Source organism: Eucalyptus grandis, chromosome 10 (genome assembly GCF_016545825.1).
Source record: "Eucalyptus grandis isolate ANBG69807.140 chromosome 10, ASM1654582v1, whole genome shotgun sequence".
NCBI lineage: Eukaryota > Viridiplantae > Streptophyta > Magnoliopsida > Myrtales > Myrtaceae > Eucalyptus > Eucalyptus grandis.
Genome location: NC_052621.1, coordinates 12,709,828 through 12,726,786, shown reverse-complemented (window position 1 = coordinate 12,726,786; position 16,959 = coordinate 12,709,828). Strand labels below are relative to the sequence as shown.

Here is a 16,959-nt window from a genome sequence, read left to right as displayed (position 1 = left end):
CCTCTCTCTCTCTCTTTCTCTCTTCTTCTTATCTAAAATAGAAATAACAGTTATCGGCGGTTATGTCTTCTGGTGGAGGAATAATTGGCGTTGAATGCGTGCTGGTGGGGGTTTTTAGACTGAATCAGGAGAAAGAATTCGTTGCATAGTAGCTAGAATCGCTATCGATTTCTTTTTACTATTGAATTTAAATGTTCGTTAAAGTGATAATGATAACCGAAAGTAAAAGGAGAAAAAAGAAGTTATATATCGATGACCAACTTTAAGTTACGACTAGAGTCTAGAGATGCTTTCTTATTAGGGAGAATTTTAAAGAAAAGCATCTGGGTCATTACTAAGGTTCACCAAATGTAATTTAAGCTTTTAATTTTTCTCACAGGGCTAATTTGTTTTTGTCCCCATAAGTGGATGAATAGACTAAGGCGTGTTTGAGAGAGTTTGAGAGAGATATACAAAGACTTTTAAACTAAAGGACTTTAATAAAATGCAAATAGCATGTAGGTAAACACTATTTGCTTTGGACTACGGTTTTGTAAATCAATTTTTTCATTGCGAGAGAGATAGAGATCGAAGAAACTCGATTGTGAAGCAATCGGTGATAGTGACCTCGGGAGATTCCAACAGCCTTGGTGAGGGTTGTGGGACCTTGATTCGCAAAAGCGAGGCGACACTAAGGGTCATAAACCTCAAGCGATGGTTGTCGATGGCAAATCAAAGCTCACCAGCGATAACAATTAGATCGACATTGGAAAATGAAGATAAGGATAAAACTATAATTTAGATAATTTATTAAGGGCAAATTTGGAAGAAAAAAATCATTGGTCCTAAAAGTAGCATTCCAAAGATGCCAAATACCAATGCTATATAGGATTTACGTTGACCGAAGGTCTTTAAAAACGCTAATTTTACCTCAAAAGTCTTTGCATTTTCATCGCCAAGCACCTCAGCATTTTGCTAAAGACGTTTGACAAAGGTGTGCCCAACACAGCCTCGGCCCGTAATCTGAATAATGAATAGAAAAGAAGCTGAGGTCAAGCCAAGCGGCGGAGAGCAAGATCGAGATCATTTAGAAATTTTTAGACACACATATATATGCACAAAAAATTCCGCGTTGAGGGCCGCACACCATTCCTTGAGCTTCTGCCATTTGGCAAGGGGGTTTCAAGTCTCGAACAAGGGGTTTCTCCTAAGGTAATGGTGCTGCGATTGTCATGCCTCATGTGGCAATGCATTTATAGCATTGAAGACCTAACATTCCGAAAAGAATAGAAAAAAAAATCGGCGTTGAATCTAGACTAGAGCCCGGAGGTTATAAATTCAAATTTAATTCATGTCACTTGTAGAATCTTTCAGCATCAGGCATAACATATTTTGGAACATGTGTTTAATGATATTTTGATAAATAATTTTTAATAAAAGTTACGGGAGAAAATAAAAGAAACATTGTATGACCAACTCTATTCTTAAATCGGAAAGGACATGGTAATTGTGGCATTCATCCCCTGATGTTTTCAACTCGATTTCAATGTACCTTTGTGGTTGACTCCGGCCAAATTGTTGCCGGATTATCGGTCACGTGCTCTCACATGACCAGGTGGTGCTCACCTGATAGGGACAAAGTATTCAATAAATTTTAAGGAAAAATGAAATATATATTTCCAGATATCATACATTATGCAGATTATTTTCGAATAGACCCTTATTCTATCATATTCGAAGCCCAACTCATCTCCCGGATACTGTATCTATTTTAATTATATATATAATATTTTTATTGGATTTAAAAGGAAATGACGTTAAGGTTATTTTAATCAATTCAAAAGCATCATATAATGTCTAAATGAGAGAGGGGAAAAGGCGTGGGGGTGAAGGCCGGTGGAAACCAACAAAATTGTGAGAAACTACTAAAAAAATTCTTATTGTATTTATTCCAATTAAATCCCAAGTTAAATAGTACCCATTGAGTCATAAACTTTTATATATATATAAAATTTACTAATCAAATCCATACGTGTTTAGTTTTGACCAAAACCTACTGACATAAATACTAATTATTCTATATAGCATGACTGGCATTGAAATTGATATTTTTTAATAGTTTTTTTAAAGTTTTTTTTTTTTTTTAATTTTTTTTTTTTTTTATCTTTTTTATTTTACTGAGAACTAACTAGAGTTGCCAACTAACCGTCCTCCAGCCATGGGCAAAGGCCGAGATGCTTGTGCTTTGTATCGAGCGAGGCGCCACGTCCTCACCCGATTTGGGCATCGCAACCTTGCCTGAGGCCAACAATGCCACAAAGACCCTTGCTTGGCCCAAATCTTGAGAAGCGTCACGGTCCATGTTAGATTTGGGCGAGGGATCATGCGCCCTCTCTTTGGTCAGCAAGGGCATTGGGCGAGGGCCACCACACCCTTACTGATCCTTGCCAGTGGCCAACAAGGGTCGGCCAGCAATCTTTACCAACCCTTAGTCCAAAACTAATAAATAATGAAAAAAAAAAAAAAAAAAAAATACAACATAAAAAAAATTCAAAAATTATTTAAAATATCCATGTCAATGTCAGTCATACCACATAAAATACATGGCATTTACATAAGTGGTTTCTGGCTAAAATTAGTTGGATTGACTCGATTGGCAAAATATAAAAAGATTTATGACTCAATTAATTCACTTTTTTAAGAATAATTAATACAGATATAATATATTTGAGACTTTTTCGTAACTATCCCGACAATACTGCTACCTTAGTCAAGGTAGTCGATGACTCCCCGGTAGTATCAATCATCGAAGATTCAGGTATCCTTGCAGTGAGGGAGGGTCAATCATTTTTCGTTGGGCACTAACTAGGAAAGTCCAAATGCACAATCATTTACTTTTCAAGTTTTCTCTTGGTTTTTAGTTATAATTAAATTCTTTTGATTTTGCAATGACTGAAAGCGAAAATTTCCAACAAATTTCAAATGACCAAGGGAGAATATTGAAAAGAAAATTTTTAAACATCGGGACTATTTGTAACTATGAAACAAGTCTAGAAGACAAATTGTAGTTCTCGCCATGGAATGACGATCTTGACCTCAAGTTTTCACTAGTGACGAGTCACATGCATTAATTCATTGATTTTTAGGTGATATTGTCGCCGAAGCCAACACCGAGGAGGACACTGAAATCGACAATTGGAAAACACTAGCTGGGTTTATGCCAAACTTATACTATAGGGGGGCAAATTGCAACAAACCAAAAAATTTAGGGGACTAAAAGTGATTATTCCCTATTTATATTCCCAAACTCCCCTTTATCTCTTATTGTTTACTATAGTTCAAAGCACTAAGTAGCGTTAAAAGGGTTGAGACTTTTGATAACATAAAACGAAAAGTATAAATAAATGATACCCAAAGAGAGTAGTTGAACATTGAAAGTACAACTCTTGATCCGACCACCATGCTCACCGCCTATAAATTAAAAAAACAAAAAACAAAAGACTAGTCACCACCAGTCACGTGAATTCAACCCTCCACAATAAAAGACCCTAACTGCAAGGGATACCGACCCCTTTGCACAACTTTCCTTTTAGATATATTCAAGAGGGTTCTTATTAAATGAGTAACCGACTACACACGCAGCATGATCAAAGCATCACATAAAAAAAAATCATAAACATTGCTCATTTAATTGCTTAACTTAAGTTCATCGAATACCCGTCAACGAAATCCCCTTTTCAAAATAGGACAAGTCATCCGCCTAGATTATATACGACGTTAACTTGAAGTAAAGTAAATTTTAAAGCCCTTGCCCATCGAACAAATCAAAGAAAGGTGACGAGATTTCTTTCATTTGACTACGTCCGCAAACCAAGAAAGTGCGTTGACAAAAAAGCAGTTTGCCCCTTTGGACGAACTGAACATTTTCATTATGGTCTGGCCAGAAAAAAGATGAGAGCTCAAGGAAAAGGCATGTCCTGGGTGGTCGCATTGATTACATCACATGTTGTCCCTGACCCTTTATTTATTTTTCCACCTCTTCCCCTCTCGAGTCCTTCAATTAATTACAATTTTTAACTTTTGGCCCACCCGAGAGGACAGGACAGGACAGGACAGGAGCAAGGATTCCCTTCTTGCACAGTACAAGAGGAAGGGAAAACAGAAAGGTTAAGCTGCGCGACGCCTCCTCACGTGCTTTGCCAAGAGCCTCCTCATCTTCATCACTTTCGTACGTTTTGCAACTTACTTATTCATTTCTGTCGTCTCCATCACATGCCCTTATGATCATCTAAAGTACACGCATCTTCTATGACCCAAAAAATAAAAGTACACACGTCTGCCTCGCAAAACAATAGACATATAACACGGATCGCGCTCTTTTTGTAGAAAAGATGTTCCCAAAAAATAAGATCTTAAGTGGGTAAATCCTGAAATAATGAAATATCTTGCAAATTCCTAAGACTAGGTTCGTTTCTTTTGAAAAAGAAAGAGTGGGCAAATGAAGTGTATAGGTAAATATAATATCATTTATCCATTTTCTTCTCATTCTTAGAAATTTTCATTCAATAGATCATCCGATGAAAATGCGATGAATATGACTATGGTCAACACTTGGATTGCTTATTTGAGCAAACTATTATATAATATGTGTATTTAACATAAAGACGCTTACAAAAATGTCAGGATGTTATAAAAAGAAGTGAAAATAAATCATACAACCTATATGAATATTGCTAAAGCGATCAATTTAGAAGTTAACTAGAAAAAGGAAGAGGAGATGGATACGATTGAGACGATATAAAATTGGTTTGATTGGAGTGGACCTTTTTTTTGGGGGGGGGTGGTTTCAAGAGTGGGCCTTGCTAGACTTGGAATAGTCATATAAAAAATGGGATTAGTCAAAATAGTACCCAAAAAAAAAAAAATCCCAGGACACGATCTCGCTAGCAAGAAAATGAATTCCCACATAGAACTATTGAGTAGGACTTGATTTTAAATTATGATATTGGGTAGCATATTATATCATGAGATGACCATCGAGAAAATAGAATATTCCAGCGGTCACTTTATCAAATCTAGGATTGAAAATATAAAAAATTGCTCTATTCTTAAGAACCTTACAGTGAGGGAGAAGTGCTCCAAAGCCCACATGAACTTTGGTACTGTTGCACAGTAACCCTAGATTGCTAAAATTGCAGATTACTTGCTTGAACCTTGGAACCGCTGCGCAACAGCTCCCTAACATCCGAAAGTTATGGAACACCCTCTTTTCGAACATTGATTTTCGTTGCATAACCGTTGGGTCTTGCTTGAAATGGATACTTAATTTTTCTTAGCCAAAATTATCTCTAGTATATGGTTAATCAAGTAAGAGTATAGAGATTGATGCATGGTTAATGGAGTTAAGAAAATTTGGTAGCAGTTTAGTTTAGTCTAGAAAAATGAGTTCGTCCATTCTCAAGTAACTTTAAACGATTATACAGACCTAAAAATTTGTAGTTATATATACTGATGCTTGGATGAGTCTATAAATTTTTAAAGTTTACGGGCTGTTGTGTAATGGTGGCAGTTTACAGGGGATAATCCATAAATTTTAAAAGTTTGAAGATTGTTGTATAACAAGGCCAAATTCAAGGAAAATTTTGAGTAACTATCCTGGTTTTGCACTGAAGAATACTATGTGACTACCTTATAATATTAGTTAAAACTCTTTCAGCAAAAACCATAACTATGAGCAGCTGAAACAAAAAGCAGAAAATATGTAATTCTTCATATGCGCTAAATAAATAATTTCCAGCTCGGGCCTAAATAAAATAAAAATCACTTCCAGTCCAAACTGAAATCAAATAACGACAATAATAATAATAACAATAATAATAAGCTGACGATAATAATTACTAATAAGTTAGATTTGAGTGCAGAGTAGATTTCGATGAGTCCCTCCTTTCCAGTTATAGAAAATTGAAGTTGGCATGTCGATAGATGCCGGCCAGAAGTCTGACAAGGATATAGGGTCGCAATGAAATGAGAAGAATTCAAAACTCGCTTCATTATATTTTGAACTATCGTTCCCGGAATTAATCGACAAAAGCTAATGATCCGTGGCAGCATTGGATTTTTCCACATCACATTTTAGGCCGGTATCAATAGACAAGTCGGCTTTTTTTTGGCTGACATCGGGACTTCTATAGACTTCATTAGAAAAATCTTTTCTTTTCTGGCAAGGAAGGGACTAGAAAAAGCCATCAACCTTAAGGGTTTACCTGCACAAATTTATAAAATTGAATATCCACGTCGACGAAATCATATGAGTCGACCATGTGTTCCTTTTCATTTTAGAGAATCCTTCCACCAAAAGAAAACAGCCAAGATATACATTTAAAACATAAGGACACAATGGGCTGGTTCTAAGTCAAAAATGAAACTTCGATATCCTATATGGGCATCTTGTCAAGTAAGCTTAACCTAGTCTTCTCCTTTATTTGAATCATCAATGGAACGAGCATGGGCGGGGGGGATGAGAAAATTAATCACAAGCTAAGCAATCAAAAAGAGAGAAGTGAGAAGTGTTATACTCTCAGCTTTTTTATGCCTTGCTTCTGAACGAAGAAATGGCCTTATATATATATATATACGCTGAATAATTCCCCAAGTGCTTTCGAGGGAAAAAGACTTCAAGCATACGTGCCGGGCACTCCAAATTCGGGATGTGATGCCTAATGAATAATCAGAAAAGGCATTTAAAGGTCAAACTCTTTTTTTAAAATGTAAAGAAGAGAACGAGCTGTGCCAGTGACCCCGTCTTAGATTATTCGGGATGGCGGCAGTGTGACTTTATTGAGGGAGAAATAAAATTATAGTTTACGGGGAAGTTTCTGGCACTCGAAGTGCAGTGTACCAAGGGCTCGAGGGATGAATTAGAAGTCAAAGCGAGGCCGCGGAAAATCGAACTTGGCCCAAACCACAGGCTCAGGCCGGTCGGACTCGAAACTTGGGATGGATCTTCCGAACCCCTCTTTGGTACTAGCGGAAAACTGGGTCTGTTTCCATCCTGAATCTGGATCGAATCAGCACGGAGGACTAAATGATTCCAGGGCTAGTTCAGTTCTCGGTTCTAAGACTGAAAACCGATTCTATCTAGAACCTATTCAACCAGTCTGGTTCTCGATGAATTAGTTTCTAAACTGATTTCAAAACCTCTTTTAAAATGCTTTTATACCCATCATGAACTACCATGATTTGCAACAAGATCAAACAATATAATCACTGGACCAAATAACAGGTTTTTTGTCGAGACATGGTGCAGCAAGCATGCGTTATTAATAAGAAACAGGTTTCTCAAGCAATTCAGGAAAATAGCCACCAGTTCTGCTCTCGATTCCAGTCTTTTGAAACGGGAGTCACATTTTCGAGTTCTGCTCTCGATTCAAATATTTTGAAACCGGAATCACATTTTTAAATCTCATTTTAGGCTACAAACCGATCACCTCTACTTTGGCGATGCCTTAAGATCCCAAGGGTTCTGTCCCACAACTTTTTTCTTCCGCCCAACAGTGCTAAAATGCTTCCACTTAAAATTTGCTTAAAAAGAAACGACCGGAGTACAGAGCACACCAATGACGATTGCGCACGCTACCTTTCCTTGCAAAAATGCAGATGACATATCAATGAGGCGGAGATTAAAAAAGAAAAAGACAAAAGAAAGCAGCCATGGCAATAGGAAACAAAGTTTTTACTGCATCACCAAACAGTATCGACTTAACAAACTACACAGAACAAAAACGAGCAAAGCTCTTGCTACATTCTCAACCACCTCCTCCAAGGGGAATTAGTTGTAGATAGTAGCAAACACTAGATGTCCGCAGCCGCAAAAACAAAAACAAAAGCAAGAAAGACAACATCTACTAAAAGGAAAAGGAGTTCAGATAAAAACGGTTCACCCAGGTTTCTCCACAGACACTAAAAAACTTCATGCTATATAAGCTTCTCTCATTTCTTCTTGGCGGCTGATTTGGTGACCTTGGCACCAGAAGGATCCTTCTTCTCGACACTCTTGATGACACCGACGGCAACCGTCTGGCGCATGTCCCTCACAGCAAAACGACCGAGAGGAGGATACTCGGAGAAAGTCTCGACAACCATGGGCTTGCTGGGAATCATCTTCACCATCCCAGCATCACCATTCTTCAAGAACTTGGGCTCCTTCTCAAGCTCCTTACCTGATCGCCTGTCGATCTTGGTCAACAGCTCGGCAAACTTGACAGCAATGTGGGAGGTGTGGCAATCAAGAACAGGGGCATAACCATTTCCAATTTGCCCAGGGTGGTTCATGATGATAACTTGGGAGGTGAAGTTGGCTGCTTCCTTGGCGGGATCATCCTTTGAGTTGGATGCAACGAAGCCACGCTTGAGATCCTTGACAGCAACATTCTTCACGTTAAACCCAACATTGTCACCAGGAAGGGCCTCCTGGAGAGCCTCATGGTGCATCTCCACGGACTTAACTTCAGTAGTCAACCCAGAGGGACCAAAAGTGACAACCATACCAGGCTTGAGGACACCGGTCTCAACACGACCAACGGGGACAGTTCCAATACCACCAATCTTGTACACATCCTGAAGTGGGAGACGGAGAGGCTTGTCTGTAGGCCTCTTTGGCTCCAGGATCTGGTCAAGAGCCTCAAGGAGGGTGGGGCCCTTGTACCAGTCAAGATTGGTGGACCTCTCAATCATGTTGTCACCCTCAAAACCAGAGATGGGGACGAAGGGAATCTTGTCAGGGTTGTACCCGACCTTCTTCAAGTATGAAGAGACTTCCTTCACGATTTCATCAAAACGGGACTTGGAATACTTGGGTGTGGTGGCATCCATCTGGTCAAAGGGAATTGTTATCAAATAAGTACATCTACACAAATGCCGAAGGCTAGTGAAATAAGATATAGAACATATAAAAAAAAATGTACCTTGTTGCAACAGCAAATCATCTGCTTCACACCAAGAGTGAAGGCGAGAAGAGCATGCTCACGGGTCTGGCCATCCTTGGAAATACCAGCCTCAAAACCACCGGTGGTGGAATCAATGATGAGGATAGCACAGTCAGCCTGGGAGGTTCCCGTAATCATGTTCTTAATAAAGTCACGATGTCCAGGAGCATCAATGACAGTACAGTAGTACTTGGTGGTCTCGAACTTCCACAAGGCAATATCGATGGTGATACCACGCTCACGCTCGGCCTTGAGCTTGTCAAGCACCCAAGCGTATTTGAATGATCTCTTGTTCATCTCAGCAGCTTCCTTCTCAAACCTCTCAATCACACGCTTGTCAATTCCTCCAAGCTTGTAGATCAAGTGTCCAGTTGTAGTTGACTTCCCAGAGTCGACATGGCCAATGACCACGATGTTGATGTGAACCTTCTCTTTACCCATGATAGCCTTTTAGTATTGCTGCGCAAAAGAAGGAGACAAAAGCATCAATAAAGAAGGAATTACAAATTCCAAAGTTAAAAAACACTGGAAACTCCAGAGTAGCAATCAGCATGACCAGAAATACAAGCTTACAATGACTCAGAATCTGACCAATACATAGTTTGCTCAAGGTAACATACCCAAAGGCCTCTTAAGTCATTGTAACAATTGGATACACGGATTGCAGGCAGATTTGATTTCACAGCCTCACATTGTCTTTTTGTAAGTAGTTTAAACACAACCATTATGCAAAAGTGAATCGAATTGACCACATGGCAACCATCAACTGACATGAGAAGAACGAGAACATCGTGCCAACTATATCTCCCATCACCAGTGGAAATACTTACTCTATTGAATTAACAGAATCAGGCATTACGATAATTTTTTAATATTCTCAAACAAATCCAGGCGTCGAGTTCTAATCTCCCATATAACTACTCCTGGCGAAATGAAAAATGCGAAAGAACAGGTTTATGATTTGCACTGGAAAACACATTTCATATTTCATCAATCAAATCCGGTGCAGACTACGTTCCAAACACTATCGTCAGATCGCTTCTACCATCTCATCTCATGTTCCAACCGATTTCAGCAGATAGCAACTCCAACTGGAATTTCGCCAAAAAAAAAAACGAATAACAGAGGAATCAGCTAGATCTAAGGAAAGGCACTTTCTATTGCCAAAACACGAATCGGCGAAGCAGACGCCGAAGATTCCCACACTAGTCGGATCAAATCAATCGGTCCGACCAAAAATCCACACATCCTTCACGCATTCACGCGCCCCAAAGGGAAACGCAAATGATCAAAACCAGCACGACTCAAGCCAACCGGATCGAGCGACACCGCAGCGACACCGAAGCTACCAAGACTGTCGGCGCCACTCGATTCGATAGAAATGCACGGTTCCCTCCTCGGGGAGCAGGAACGTAACCGGATTCGAAATGCGGCAGCTAACCACAATCGGAGTCGCAGAACGACGGCGATGCGACGGAGATTCGAACGGCGGCGAGAGAGAGAGAGCGAAGGAGATCGGCTCTTACCTCGATTCCGAAGGGTTTGACGATCTCTCAGCGACACGAAGCAGACGAATCGGTGTCAGGCGGAAATGGGGCTGTTTATATATGCCCCTCGCTCGTTAGGGTTTACTCCTCCGCCGTCGGATCTCAGGACGTACGGTTCACCCCCAGCGGCCGGGATGTCGACACGTGTGCGTACAGCTCTGTCCTTCGGCCCTTAGGGTTTTTCAGTCCGTGGGGGCCGAGGATCGATCGGAGCCGTTGGATGGTTGATCCGAGGGTCGCAGGAGGGAGCAAGACCGTCACTTCGCTGGTCTTCGCGTGCGTTGACTTCGCGCTGCCAGCTCTGGGCCTCTGGCGGCTGCGGACAGGAATTACCCGTTGGGAATAAATGCTTGTTTTTGGCAAATTGCCCCCCCGCTCTCCCATTTCGACTTGGAAAATCTTAAAATAATATTTTGCACCTTACCGCACTTATTTTTATAATTTAAATTCATTATTTCTAGTAAATGACTTTTTAAAATGGTACGATTCTTCTATTTTCCTGAAAATTATTATTACCCAAATAATGTCTTTTCTTCTTTGAGTCCAAAATCGTGTCTTGTGCATACCTGTTAATAAGATGTTGGTAGTCCAACCAAAAAGACAAACAAGGCTTCAATAGAGCTCGTATTTTGAGCTATGAGTTGACCACAATTTTTTCCTGCTAACACAAAAGATTTGGAATTTATACATATAATATAGAATGTGTGAATTGTAGAATTTTTGTTGGAATCATCATAATATAAAGTATTTGATTTGGAAATATATGAAAGTTAGAAGGGCATGCATGTTGAAGTGAAAGATGCCAAGTATGATTGAAGGAAAATTAAGGATGACTTTTGTTATTTTTTCGACATGGAAAAATGCTCAATAGGTTAAGAAAGCATGTCCAATGTTTTAAATCAACTACTCTTTATTTTTCATCCTGTTATATATTTTATATTAAGATTTTGTTTGTTTCGCAAAAATAAATAATTTTCAAAATACATTCCTAAAAATGATGTTTTGCATCACTCGAAATAATTAGTTAATGAAAAAAAAATTATTATCAAAATAATTTGTATCTTAATTGTGGATAATTAAAATATTTTATTCATCTTAAAAGTAATACAAGCGATCATTTTTAAGAAAACATTTTTCAAATAATTCATAATTCTTGAAATAAATAAAGCCTAAAATATCAATGTCTCTCTCTTTAATCCTGAATAGTTTTTTCTTACTAATGTTTCCCTCTCACATGGAATTGCATGTAACTTCGATGTCATATCAGCAATAATAACGTATTTAGAAATCCTTTCTTGACCAGTAATTTCGATAAAGGTTTATTACAAAGAAAAAGGAAGGATGCAAAATAATTACAATCGAAAAGAAGAAGAAGAAGAAGCATATGGATTGGAGTAAACTATGATATTGTTTTGACAAAAGCGAGAGAGAAGAATGAAAGATAAAGCGCCATGATTTTAATATTCGTTTATGTATTTAAAATTGAATGTAGAAGGGTACAAGTTAGGAAAATTTTGTTTAAGAAAAGCATCAATCCCTTCAAATCTTTTTTTATCCGGTCATTTAATTATTTTTGCTCAAAAAGTTAGATAAGGTATGTACCGGCAACAACATGAACTGTCACAATGTCCCAAAAGACCAAAAACTAAAATAAAATAAAATAAAATAAAGGTGAATACCATATAAAATCCTAAATTATGTTCACTACTACACAAGTGCCCCCAAAAAATTTGTATCACCAAAAACCCTAAATTTACCAACTATGACACAACTACTCTAAATTTGCGATGTCACATATACCCTTTATTTATAGATCCATTCGGGGTATATTTGTCACATTGATTTAAGTTTTAAGTTTTTTATGACACAAAAAAAAGTTTTGGGTATTCATGTTGCAATTGGTAAGTTTTGGATTTTTAGTAATGCAAAAAATTAAGAGTATTTGTATTATAGTGGGCATAGTTTGAGGTTTTTTTTTTTTTTTTTAGTATTAACCCAAAAATAAACAACAACATAAAAGTGGGAAATTCCCATCTTATTAAGGTTGTTAAAATCCCGTGTAGAGAAACCTCGATACATATTAACTTGCTCTTGCCGAAGAGATTGCCGTGTTATTGACAATGCTGGAGGGAATAATGTACTCTAGCAACAATAATTTGTAAAGATTAAAACTCTTCAAAGGGATTGGAACTATTGCTTTTTCCGCTCAATAGGTCGATGGCTACCACAAGTTATTTTGCACCCTTGAATAAATTTTAGGTGAATAGCGGCTGCTTGTTGGAGCTAAATTACTCATTCACTTATTCACTTTTTCCCCCTTTTTTGGGTCGCACCATTATGACTATGGTTTTTGATCGGAAAGGAGAGTCTCACCGTGAGACTCCCTTTTCAGTCTAGACCCGTTAGTATACGTTAAGACTTTTTTTTTTCTTTCCATTCAATATCTATTGTCACACACTGAGATGCCCTTTTCAATCTCGACTTGTTATGACACGGTAAGACTTTATCATTTCCGATCCATATCCATTGTTACACCATGAGATCCCCTTTCCAGTTTAGACCCATTACTACACGATAAGACTTTACCTATTTTTACAGAGTGAGACTTCCATTTAGTCGAAACCTCTTTTTACATGGTGAAACCTCTTTTTTAGTTGAAATCCATTTTTACGTGGTGAACCTATTTTTACACGATGAGACTTTCCTTTATGGTCAAAACCATTACCACAATGGGGCGACTTAAAAAAAAAAAAAAAAGGTGAATAAGTCACATTTTCATTACCCGTTAGCAAAATTGGTGTCATCTAATCTTTTGAAAGAAACTACTTCAAGCTTTCTTTCAAAGAGAGGCAACTATTAATAGCTGAATTTTTTTCAACGTTTTAAATATCCATTTATTTTGCAAAAATATAAAAAAAAATTATAAAAAAAGATAAAAATTAAATAATTAATTAGAAATAAATAATGAAAAATTTTAAAAATGATTACGAAAATGAAATAAAAAAAAATGAAAAGATGAAAATAATGAAAACGAGTGAGTCATCGTGTCTAGCTAACTTGGCTAACTTTTCGGCTCACCTTTCCCTTAACCCAACTGTCCATGTTCTTCTTAAGCCCAATTTTCCATCTCTTCTTTGGACTTCACAATTTGAGCCCAAGAAAAAAAAGGCCCGGCACTAGCTTTTTCCCCCTTTCCTTCATGTGCTGCTGTTCTCTCCATCAAGCATGATGACGGTGATCGAACCAAAGGGAGGACACGTCAAAGCAGCGCCTGTGACGCAAAGGAAAGAAACAGCATGTGACGTGTGAAAACCTAGGTGTTCTAGAAGGTGTGCAAGCTAGCGCGAGGGGAAAGAGAGCATAACAAAAAAGATTCAAAAAAGGTAGGTGAGGAGGAAGTGAGAGTGAGGGGAAGCTCAAATGGGGGAAAGAGAGAAGGGCGATCACTACTCAGGGGGAGAGACGTTCAACCATGGACGCTCGTTGAGGAAAAAGGCGATCATTCGACTATTGTAGGAGAGTTCTCTAGACAAAGGAGATGGGCGGGAGCTAGAGAGTGGGAGCTGAAGAAAAAGCTTTGCTAAAGAAAATCGGGCAAAAGAAATGAAGCCATAAGAAGAAATCTCGAAGTTGCAGAATTTTCAACTAGGAAGAGAACCAAAGAGAGAAGAGTCGAAGTAGACTCAACTTGAGGCGGAACAATAGACAAATGAGCTGCTCGAAAGAGAGCAAGGGGCCTCGGCCAGAGGGTTTGCAGAAGGAGAATCAAAGAAAGAAGAGAGGTAGGTTGGCTAAGTGAACTTTAGGCATGGAAGAGCTGGGCTGAAGAGAGGTTCCAAGGAAAAAGGAAGAGGAACACACCGATCACGACCTGGGTAAAGGAGGATGATCTAAACGGAGAAAAAAAGCCAGTGAGGCACGCCACGCAATGCCTCTGGTGTCTGCCAATGACAGGCGTCGTTGATCGCTGGCCAAAACTATTCACCATCGCGTGACCAGTCATCCCTTCTTTGTTCCCAATTATAAGAGTCCGAGGTGTAGAAAAGATTTAAAAAAGAAAAAGAAAAGAAATGAAAAAGAGAGGAAAAAAAGAAAAATCAAAAAGAAAAGAAAAGAATAAGGAATGACTGTGGGCTGGCTTGCATGGTGGGCTGAGGAAGAGAGGGGCTTAGGGATTGTTTGTTGTCGATTAAGTTTTTTCAGAGTTTGGGTCGAAATATTAAAAAATGAGGGAAGCATTCTTGGGTTAATTTATTTATTTATTTCTTAGTGGGCTTTTAGGATTAATATTTGTAGTTCAACCCGATCCGATAGGATTCGGGTTGGTTTAGTTGGGTCGGGTCTCTTGACTCAGCCTGAATTTCTATATGTTAATATTGAAAAATATTGATAATAATAAAATAAATATTAAAAATTAAAAAATTAGAAAATTAAAAATTCAGAACATGATATAAAATTTTCAAATTTTTAGAAAATAATAAAAAATTTAGAAAATTAAAAAACATTAAAAAATTAGAATTTTAAGAAAATAATTAAAAATTCATAAAGTTCTAAAAAATTAGAAACGTTCAGAAAAAAAAAAGAAATAGAAACCCTTAGAAATTGAAACCCAAAAATTGGATAAGCCTTTAAGACTTTACAATAGGGTTTTTTTTTTTTTTTTTTTTGCGTTGTTTTGTTCTCATTTTAGGGACAATATTAGGATGCCTACATGCTTTCTTTTCCAATTGGAAATGATTGTGCATTTCAATATTTTGGGCGCTATTTTCCTACTTTAAAATAATTAGGACAAACCTTAGATTTTTTTTTTTTTTTGGATAGGCTGCTATAGTGTTAATTAGAACATGATCGAGTTAGGTACCAAGAGGATGTTAGTCTTAGGGCTAATGTAATCAAGTCCACAAGTTTTGAATCTCTAGTTACGTATACCAAGATATTCTCTCGTATCTTACTAGGCTTCTAGCCTACCCAAAAAAAGCTAATGGTGACTCCTTTATTAAAATATTCGTAAGCTTAATTGATTTAAAATTTTAAATGCATGATATCATGCGAGGTATGAGCTTGGGAGAATTTGAATTAATAGATGGACGTTGGCTCGAAATTGACAATACCCTAAACCTAATAACTCCCTAGCTGCGAGAGGGTTAGGTTGCAATGATAGCGAAGGAAAAATGATAAGATGAGTGACATCCTACTCGAATGGTCAGGCAAAATAAGAGAGATCATGTTTCCATCAAGATTCTCTAATAAATGCTTAGCCAGTTACCAAATAACCTCCTTTTGCGTAGCAGCATAAAAAATAGCAGTCAACATGGCATATCTTATATAAAGATTCAATAAATGGCAATTTTAAAATAATGTATTCTTGATCCTTATCATTCCTCCATTGGCAGGAGCAAATAGAGTGTTAATGAAAATGAAATGTCTATTAAACATGCGCGTGTTAGATTCTTACCAATTCATATTGAGCAACTATGATCCCAACATTGAGCACATTTAAGGGCGCGAATGACAAAATTTTTAGAATAGAAATCGATTTCTATTCCATGAACTAGTTTTTAAGCAAAGAAACACGTTTCATAATGATTCAAAATTTGTGTTTATGGAATATATATTCATTTGATAGCAAAATAAAATTTCTATTATTAGGAGGGCCAGCAACCGACAGCTAGAGTCCAGTGACAGGTAGGCGGTAGCGAGCATTGAGCGACTGACGCCTAGTGGTTGGTGGCGAGTTCGGCGTTCTACCGGCGGCGGTTGGGTGGCAAACGGTGAAGAAAGTGAACAATAAAAGAGTTTTCATTTCTTACTTTTGTTATAAAAATAGAAAAACTAAAAATTTTAACTTCTGATTTTTGCTTCAAGTCTATTTCTAGAATAATAAATCTATTTCAAATAGAAAAATGAAATTTGCATTACTAAACGGATTTCTGCTTCAAACTAGTTCTAGATAAATTAGATCACCTCAACAATTATTCATGTCAAGTTTTTCATTTTTTAAACGCCACTTGGGATGAATTCAAGCTTTTACTCATTTCAAGTTCTCTAGAATGTTTGTATGGTTCGGTTCGGAATAGGTCTATTTCGGTTTTCATTTTAGTTTTAGGTTACTTTCAGTGGTTTCGAAATTGATGCATTGAATTTGAATTGACAGTCAATAGTTTTGAAATAATTTTGTGTATATTGATGCTATATCTTACTTATAATTGCATGGTGCGTGCCACGTTGTGTTTAGGTTCATTTAGGATTCAAGTTTCTTCAATTTCCGATTGACTTGGTTCAGATGGATGAAATACTTGTATTCTTGAGTTATTTCCGACATGAGTTGTGTCAATTATAAAATGGGTCCGTCAGTTTTCTTTTTGAATTTGTTTTGAAACAGAGACTGATATGTAGGCTTCTGAGGGGGTTGATCAATTCTTGTCACGAATACATAAGAAAGTTAAATT

The 16,959-nt window shown here is 37.6% G+C and overlaps 1 protein-coding gene across 1 annotated transcript; it reads right to left on the bottom strand.

The window, feature by feature from the left end:
- Positions 1-7,690: 7,690 nt before the first annotated feature.
- On the bottom strand, positions 7,691-10,634 carry LOC104421815 (elongation factor 1-alpha). Its single transcript, XM_010033925.3, has 3 exons — positions 10,490-10,634; positions 8,943-9,422; positions 7,691-8,850 (listed from the first exon to the last, which is right to left on the bottom strand). Exons 2-3 carry the CDS (start codon positions 9,402-9,404, stop codon positions 7,969-7,971), a joined length of 1,344 nt encoding a protein of 447 aa, XP_010032227.1. The 5' UTR covers positions 9,405-9,422; positions 10,490-10,634; the 3' UTR covers positions 7,691-7,968.
- Positions 10,635-16,959: the final 6,325 nt, after the last annotated feature.

Excerpts from the sequence above, each read along its gene's own strand:
- LOC104421815 (XM_010033925.3), bottom strand. The coding sequence starts at position 9,404 with ATGGGTAAAGAGAAGGTTCACATCAACATCGTGGTCATTGGCCATGTC. Across the intron at positions 8,851-8,942 it reads TGATTTGCTGTTGCAACAAG|ATGGATGCCACCACACCCAA; the intron begins GTACATTTTTTT and ends CCCTTTGACCAG.